At 36.0% G+C, this 8,854-nt stretch overlaps 1 protein-coding gene across 1 annotated transcript; it reads right to left on the minus strand.

Moving 5' to 3' along the window:
* Positions 1-7,408: 7,408 nt before the first annotated feature.
* Positions 7,409-8,824, minus strand: LOC114752319 (probable pectate lyase 5). The gene is made up of 3 exons (XM_028941052.1): positions 8,718-8,824; positions 7,870-8,607; positions 7,409-7,769 (listed from the first exon to the last, which is right to left on the minus strand). The coding sequence occupies exons 1-3, from the start codon at positions 8,822-8,824 to the stop codon at positions 7,409-7,411; spliced, it is 1,206 nt and encodes a 401-aa protein (XP_028796885.1).
* Between the last annotated feature and the right edge of the window lie 30 nt (positions 8,825-8,854).

The following is an 8,854-nucleotide window of genomic DNA, read 5'->3' on the forward strand; positions in this document are numbered from 1 at the left end:
AATTAAATAAAATAAAACATAAAATAAAAATTATTTATCAATAAATTACTATTTTTACCTGAAAATAAGGATCTGCAACTGAGTCAGAACTCGAATATGTTTGTGGAGAAAATTCAGCAGAGCTTCGCTTCCAGAACGATTGAAGAAGTGAAAGTGGGGGTGGGGGTATATATAGACCGAGCATTTCTAGCGGTTCGGCCAAAACCGCTAGAAATTTCTAGCGGTTCGGCCAAAACCGCTAGAAATTTCTAGCGGTTTTGGACCGAACCGCTAGAAATTTCTCAACTCCTCGGGCAATTAAAAATATTTCTAGCGGTTCATGCATCAACCGCTAGAAATTTTCAGTGTCTAGCGGTTTATTGGCCTGAACCGCTAGAAAATAAACGCTACAAATTTGGCGCCAACTTCCCGCCAAAACCCGGGAAATTTTCTAGCTCTAAATTTCTAGCGGTTAGGTGGTAACCGCTAGAAATGTACGGGCAATGGTCAAACCGTTGGTAATTTGCAGCGGTTTTTCTAGAAACCGCTAGTAATGTTAGCATTTCTAGCGGTTTTGTTGAACCGCTAGAAATGTTCCGCTGCTAATTCTACATTTTCTTGTAGTGTTTAAAGCTGTATGATTGAGTGATTGGGGGATTTAATAAAATAATGGTAACTTGAATGAAAGTCACATGGTGTGTGTATGGGTTGGGTATGGCTAATCATGTCTAATTGATTGTTGCTTAGGTCAAAGCATTTTAGGGATGTTTTAGAATGAAGAAAACGGCCATTAATAACTGTACGATGTATGGGCTTGTGTTGTGTGGGAGTAACCACCAAAAAGATTAATTGCTTTGGTTCTTCCCTTTTCATTGAAGGTTTGTCCCTTTGAGGCTTTCTTACCTTTTTTCTTTAAGAAAAAAACATTATTTAAAGATTAGAAAACAAAGTAAGTGTTCGTAGTCCAAGATGAAAAATCAAGGGAAAATTAGATGGAAACATAGAAAAATTATATTTATTAGAAAAGACCTTAAAAATTGTAATTATTTAAAAAGACTAAATACTAAAATATAAAGTTGAAAAATACTACATTACTCCACAAACTTTTGCCTTAAAAAACAAGCAAAATCTCAAACTTGGCGAATTCTTTTGAAGAAAAGCTAAGTGGAGATAAGTTGCTATTAAATTAGACTTGTTATTAAATAATAGAAGATATATTTTGTGTATTTTAGTAAACGAATAATCAATGGGATTTTAGGCCCGATATATTTTGCTCATGATTGTATAGATTGAATAAAACTCAACTCTTTAAAAAAAAACGTTAATTTTAAAATGATAAATAAGTAATTTTGACAAATTTTGACTTATCAAAACCATTTCAATGGCAGTTAGCCTCACCTATTTGTCTTTTTGAAAACTAACAAGAATTTTTGTTTCATTTTTTTTATTTTTTTAAATCAAGTTGATGAGATAATTAATATGAACAGAAAAATATGTTTGGTAGAGCTTTTTTAAACAGACTTTACAATATTTGAATCTATCTTAATGGTAATTAATATCAAATTATTTCATGTTTTGAAAAATTTGGTGATGTACAGTTATGGCGGTTGAAACTAGTTTGTACTGCAAGAAAAACAATAATGTGGAGGCCATTCCCTCACCTCTCAAGATTATTTTATTATGGTCTCTTTGTTTTTTTTTTTTTAAGTCACCTTCCTTTCATATTTTTAGGATGAAGAAAACGGCACATTCAGATGTTTAATGTTATTCCCATTTTTGCATCAAATCGGCGCCTCACAGAGTCACAGGTGAAATTGAAATCTCTCGTTTAGTCTTGCAACAATTGATTGCGAGCAAGAAAAATAACACATATATAAAATAATTTTTTTGGTTGCTAGAGCTTCAGCTGCAGGCCCCAAAGCTTGAGGAGCCGTCAATGATCAGAGCTCCAGCGGCTGGTGATGTTGATTAAGAAAAAATGAATAGGAATATCAATGTGTTTTCCTATAGAATTTAATTTAATTTTAGCTTTTGACAATATAGTAAAATTTTACAACATTTTGAAGGCAAATGGAAATTAAGTTGATACACTGCAAGCTCATCATATCTATTTATATTTGAATCTATTTATAACAGATAGCAATACATAAAAGGTTTGACGAAAAACACATGGCGGGTAACCGCCAACTGCGTGCGGAGTGGGAACTGAAATGTGATGACGTGGAATCTTGCTGACTTTTCTAGTTCTATTTTGGTTCACACTGTGTCAACCTTTTTGGCAAGGAAAAAAAGAGGAATTTTTTTTGTTTAAAAAAAGATCAATAATTTTATGTTGACCATATTTTCCTTTCATTTTTTTAAAAGAAAATGTTAGTTAATTTTATTGATTAGTCCACCGTCAAGCTGCACAAGGGAGGTCCATGCTATCCGCTGGAGAAATTGTAGCGCGTGTGTGTACGTAAATTAAAAAAGCAATATTTTGAAATATAATATATTGCATATGCATACCAGTGGCGTTGTTATAAGGTTTCACAAAGCTGGCCAAAAGAGGAACGCAGGGACTGAATGCCAGTTTGTATTATTCACATGCAATTATTCATCAATACGTACCTTCTCATTTTCCTTCAAGTGGTGCTGGAGACAACACTTCTGTTCAAACATTAGTTACTTGCTTTTCTTATAAGAAAGGGACAACTAATTTAGCGGTCCTTAGAATTTTATTAGATTTTGAATTAGATCCCTCCAGTTTTATTTCTTGTTATTGAACCCTTATATTTTATTCTGTTTAAGCTGTAGGTCCTTCTGTTAATTAATCTTCCAAACACAGTTAATGATGACACTAGAAAGTGAGATGGCATTGAAGCAACTCCGCAGATATCAATACTTGTGTTCTTTCTCTCCCCCGCTAAAAAGCTCATGTGCTCTCTCTCTCTCTCTCTCTCTGTGAACCACTTTGCCGCCAAGAAAAAGAAAAGCTTCTTCTTCAACCGGTGTTCGCAATTCCGGCAATGTACTATTGATTAACCATCTCTTGATCTTAACAGCTGTTTTTAACAAGGAAGACAAAATGGGAACCCATGTAATCAAAGGTGTGGATAATCCAAGAACCTTGAGCAAGGATCTCTACATCAACCCCCCCTTGACACATTTTCATTTAACGACCTTGTATCTCTTTGGGACAAGAAGAATGATAAAATTATTGAAAGAGTTTATGTTCTGGAAAAGAAACTCTTGAAGCAAATTCAAGGTAATGATTGTTGAGTGCTAATCCCCCCCCCCCCCGCCCCGGCAATTCTGTTTAAGTGAAATATTTTCTACATTCAAAATCTAAGGAAAAAAATCACCCTCATCAATAGTTTGAGATATGCTTGTTGGATTGTTTCAGCAATTGGATTGTTGGTGAAATTCGAACGCTGGGCATCAAATTTTGAGATTTGTCAGGATGTGCATGCTTATTTTGACAATGACGATTCATTTCTCATTTCTTGGCACGCTGGGCATCAAACATAGATTAGTTAATCCAAGGACTTCTAGGTTTAACAGAATAAAATATAAGGATTAAATAAAAAACTAAACTAAACTAAAAGGACCTAATTCAAAATCTGATGAAATTCTAAAGACTGTCAAATTAATTATCTCTATAAGAAAAACACCAAATGGGTTAAATCTTTGCAATGTGATGAAATTTGAATTCCCATTAGAAGAGGTGCCTATATCTAATACTTGATAGTAACACCCTGTTCTTGTATGTGCATACCCATGACATTTAATTCAAAAGAAAAAACTCAATTTTAACAACTTTCAGAATATTAAAAATGCTTCCTCTAGGTCGGTTTGAAAAAGGAAATAAAATAAAAAACAATGCTCAATGCAGTCCTTAATATAAAAGATAGTTGAGAGGTAAGACTTAATCTTAAATTTAAGACCTTAATTCACTTTATTTTCCATATTTATCATTTCTTTTCCTGAACCACTTTACCTAACTTATATGTTGATGTACAATATAATACAACACGTGGATATTTGAGTAATATCATGTCACATTTTATAATTTATTTATTTGTGTAATTTTTTAATTTAATAAAATTAATTAAATAACTATTACAGTAAAAACTAGAGGTAATATTTTTTTACAGGAGAGGTAGTATTTTTTTTTTTTTTTTACTTGAATGTGAAAATTTTAAAATTTTGGATGGAGATTATACATTAACTAAGAAAAGTTTTGTATCAATCTTGAAAATTTGTTTAGTTTAGTGAAGATTTTGATATTAATGGTCTTGACTTATTTTCATACTTCAAGTTAAGATCACGTATCATCATTATTGCAAAGAAGTTAATTAATTTGATTGCTAGACACAACAACGTCTGCTCAAACACTAAAAAATTAAATCTCATTGAGGTTGTCAATCATTTTAAAGTTATGAATTTTTTTTTAGCGAATTAGAGTAATATTGTAGATCAAGTATATAATTAAGAAATGACCTAAAAAGTTAGTAATTAACATATAACTGGAATGCGGCACGGTGGTTTAAAAGACACTATGTAAGAGGTAATTACCCTGGTAAAAAAAAACAACATATATGAGGTAGTTAAATTTCTAAACTATCAATTATAACTTTAATTATAGTCAAGGGATAAATTAGATATTAAGAGGCAATTGAGACAATAATAATTCAAATTACCTCTTAAAATCTAGAATCACCTCTAATATTAAACGTAATTTAATTTAGCTTTGTTTTTAAACTGTGACTGTATTTTAATTTTTTTAATCTTGGGTTAATATTATTTTTAGTTTTTGAAATTTAACATCATTTTGAATTTGGTCTATGAACTCTGAAACTAGTGGTTTTGGTCTTTGGTTTTCGTTCTCAAAATTTGAAGCCAGTGATTTTGACCTTTGAAATGCGCCTTAGTTTTGGTTTTGGTTCTTGTTTCGGGACAAAAAATATTGTTCCAAGGATAAAAATCTAGAGGTGAACCACAATGCAGTTAAATTTTAGAAATTAAAACTATTGATTTTAAATGTCAAGGACTGAATGGTGATAGAGGATTTTTTTTTTTTCCTGTTTGTTGTAGTCTTGTAGTTTTTCTCTTGTTTGATGTAATGATATTCAGTTTTCAATGAAAAAAAAAAAGAATTTTTAAAGACCAAAATCATTTGTTTTTAATTTTAGAAACTAAAACCAAAATAATGTTAAATTTAAAGGATTAAATATGATATTATGTTCGTCTAAAGTTGTGTATTATTATCAAGTCTTTTTTGTAAAACCCTGGAAATAATTATATTCTGCATTTTATAAATGATATAACACTCCCACCGGTCCTAAATACAAGATATATTTTCCAGTGTAAATTATACTAACAAATGCCTCTTATCACTTAGAAACGGAGGGGTACCTTTTTCCCTTCCATATTTCATGTTGGAAAACATAGCTTAGGATAAGGCCAAACCGAGAAGAAGAGTGCAAGAATAGATCTGTTTAAGCTATAGTCAAAGATCGGTTTTCTCTCCCAGGGTTTCCTAGTGAGAGCGACATTTCCTCTCCTTAGTGTGAGTGCTCCCTCTCCGATCTGATCATGAGAGTTGTTTCCTCACCCGGCGGCGACCGTCTCTCTGGTGGCCGCCGGGTGAGAGAGCTTCAAATGCTCTGTGTGTGTGTGAGTTTGTCTTTGAGATTACGAAAGGAAGAGGGTAGAGATGCTTATGAGATCTGGAAAATTGAAGATCACGAGGCGGAAAATTGTTCAACGTTAGGTACATTAACAATTGCAGAGAGGAAGAACGGATATCATTAGAAAGAGGCGATTGCAGTGTACTGGAGAAGTGTGATCGGAGATTGTGAGAGGCACTTTGAGACAAGCAAAATGATCTCAAGCAAGCGATCTCAAAGTGTTTCCTTCCCGTGCAAAGCTCAGGACAGAAAGAGCAGTGTTCTAAGGTACGATGATATCCTATCGCAGAGGCAACTAATTTTGTTGTGGTGCACATCTTTTTCGATTTTCGGCATGATTTCGGTGGTAATTTTGGCATTTGGTGCTAAAAATGACTCTGCTGGAAATACCTGGCATGAACTTATATTGCTATTGAATTCCAGTGAACATATGATTAGTGCTTCTAGAGTTATCAAAATGACTATTTGGCCACTTGAGATCTGCAACTATATTGGTTCCTTTGATGATTTGGATGTGGTCCTGTGCAACATGGATAGTTTGAGAAAGCAAGAGGCTAAGGGATTTTTTGCTCTATGTATGTTTATTATGGATGGTTGCAATTGGTTACTTCTCTCTGTGTTCTATTGGATTCTGAAGGTCTGCAAAAATCCTCAGAATGTCTCAACCTCTCTTAGTGGGAGTTTTAATGCTGCAAATATGAAAGCAGCTTTGGTGTATAAGGGTGTGGGCTCTATAGAGCAAGTTGCAAAACAACCACCCCTTCTAGCCACCGTCATGGTGTGTTTGTCACAGAGAATTGATCATTGCAATACAAAGTTGCAAAGCATGGGGCTGAATTTCCCTTTGCCTAATTACCTTTGGATGTTCAATATTTTGAGAAGATGCGACGATGGGAGAAATTTTGCTCTGTATATGGACATTATAAATGGGTGCAGTTGGCTCTGTTTTTCTGTGTTGTACCATGTTCTGGAGGTTTGCATGGAACTTCAGAATGAGTCATCATCTCTTGTTGAAAGAGAGAGTTTTAACGCTGCAATTGGGAAGGCAGCTTTGGCACATAAGGATGTGGGCTCAATGGAGCAAGTTGGAAGACAACCACTCCTTCTAGCCACTTTCATGGTGGGATTCTCTTCACAGAAATTGGGTCATTGCAGTGTGGAGGTGCAAAGTTTGAAGCAGAATTTCTTATGCTCAATTGTTTTAGTTTTTCCGTATCTTTTTGGTTGTGATCCAGCGGATGGGCCCTGGTTTTTTAGTTGTTTTTGTTGTGGTTGAACTTTTGGAGGTTTTGGTTTAATCAATATTATAAAGTTTTTCTGGCCCAAAAAAAAAAAGAGAGAGAAGAAGAGTGCAAGAATAATATATTGAAATGAATAATATATAATGCAAATTCCTTAATTAAATTCATGAACAAAACATACTTCTCCATTTCTAAACGTAAAACATTACATTATAAAATAGATCTTATATTTAGAATACAGGAAAATATTTCATTTCAATTAAAAACTAAAATAAGATACCCATTTCTTTTGGGCTTGTCATTGAACACAAAGACGTTCGTCATATCAACTCTTTATGCGTGTGGCCACCATCACCACAAGCTAAGGTTGTAGTCTTACGGAACAATACTAAAAGAGGGAAAATAAAAAGTATATACAGAAGGAAAGATCAGATCATATAGATCTCACTGGTCTTGGCCCTTGCAGCATTAAAATGCAGGGTATAAATCCTAAAGAGAAACCAAAGCTGATTTGATTCAGCAACGAGAGCCCTTTGTGCATTTAAGTGCTCCAGCCGAGCCTGTTATAGATCCAACCAAAGAAGACGATTTCGCAGACAGACTTGAAGCTCGAGCATAGCTTGAAGATGCTCCCTTCCCTGACGGCGTGAAAAACGCACCGTTTACCATCAGATCCCCCGACGACCTCCAGTTCCAGTTCTTCCATTCACTCTCCGGCGAATTCTCCCTCTTCGTCACCTCTTTTAAGTTTCCGTCATTAGAAGCAAGAAATCTATTTCCTTGACTGTATATAGTTGGATTCGCACTCCCTCCTATGGCATACATGCCCCACTGAGTGTAGTCATTGTTCACCACATGGAAGTACCCATGCCTGCATCTGCAAATTATATACAAAAGCTTTGGTTCATTAATCAATTGAAATTGATTCAACAACGTTGTTCGATTTCTGTAGGAAAAAGGTTTGCTCAAGTGGTTACCTTGGCATTCTCTGGACCAAGCCTTTGCCGAAATGGTTGAAGGCTATGGTGACCTGCATGTTCTTGTCCTGCGTGTAACTGTCACTGTGACCCAGAAGCATCACCTTGTCGTGGCGAGTCATGTAATTGTTTGAGATTGTGATTGCCGTCGATCCTTGAACCGCATCAATCAGTCCATCTTCGCAATTCCACAGAGAACAGTGGTCCACCCAGATGTGGCTTCCTCCGAAAATGGAAACTCCGTCGCCGTCCGACACCGTTCTCCACCCGTAATGTGTCGGAGAATCTCGCACGTAGGCGTTACCTCCTCGTTTACAGTCGTGAATGTTGATTCCGTGGATAATGACGTTGGTCACGTACTGGATAGTGATGCAAGGACCACCTGCGATGTGAACATTGGCTCCTCTGCCATCGATGGTCTTGAAGGAGTTCATGATCAGTTCTTCTGTGAGCTTGATGACCATGTCTTTCTTGAAGATGATCCACAGTGGCTCCTTCTGTATGACGCCGTATCTGAGGGTTCCTGGCTTGGGATTCACGGGGTGGTCGCCGGGGTCGGTGACGACGTAATATCTGCCGTCTCTGCCTCCGATGGCGTTCTGGCCGAACCCAATGCCGCAATCTGCCAGACGCTTTCTGTTCTTCTCCCAGTTGGGGTCACACCTCCAACAATCATCAACGGGATTCCCGGTTCCGCAAGAAAGAAACCCCAGGTTTCTTCTCGACGCATTGATGCTCCTGCAACAGAAAGTAGAAACAGAGTTAGGAAACAGAGGCTTAAGGTATGATGAATACGAAGAATATCAGAAAACTGAAAATTATAAGGGAGCGATGACTATGAATCATACTTGTGCACTTGTTCGACTACCAGGTGTGGATCTTGAAGCGTGGAACAGAAAATGAAGGAAGGAGCGAGGAGGAGGAGGAGGAGGAGAAATGAGAACGGAATTGCCATGTCTGTGTGCAGAAGCTGAGATTATGATGC

Source organism: Neltuma alba, unplaced genomic scaffold (genome assembly GCF_004799145.2).
Source record: "Neltuma alba isolate B1F8T4 unplaced genomic scaffold, ASM479914v2 tig00007335_pilon, whole genome shotgun sequence".
NCBI lineage: Eukaryota > Viridiplantae > Streptophyta > Magnoliopsida > Fabales > Fabaceae > Neltuma > Neltuma alba.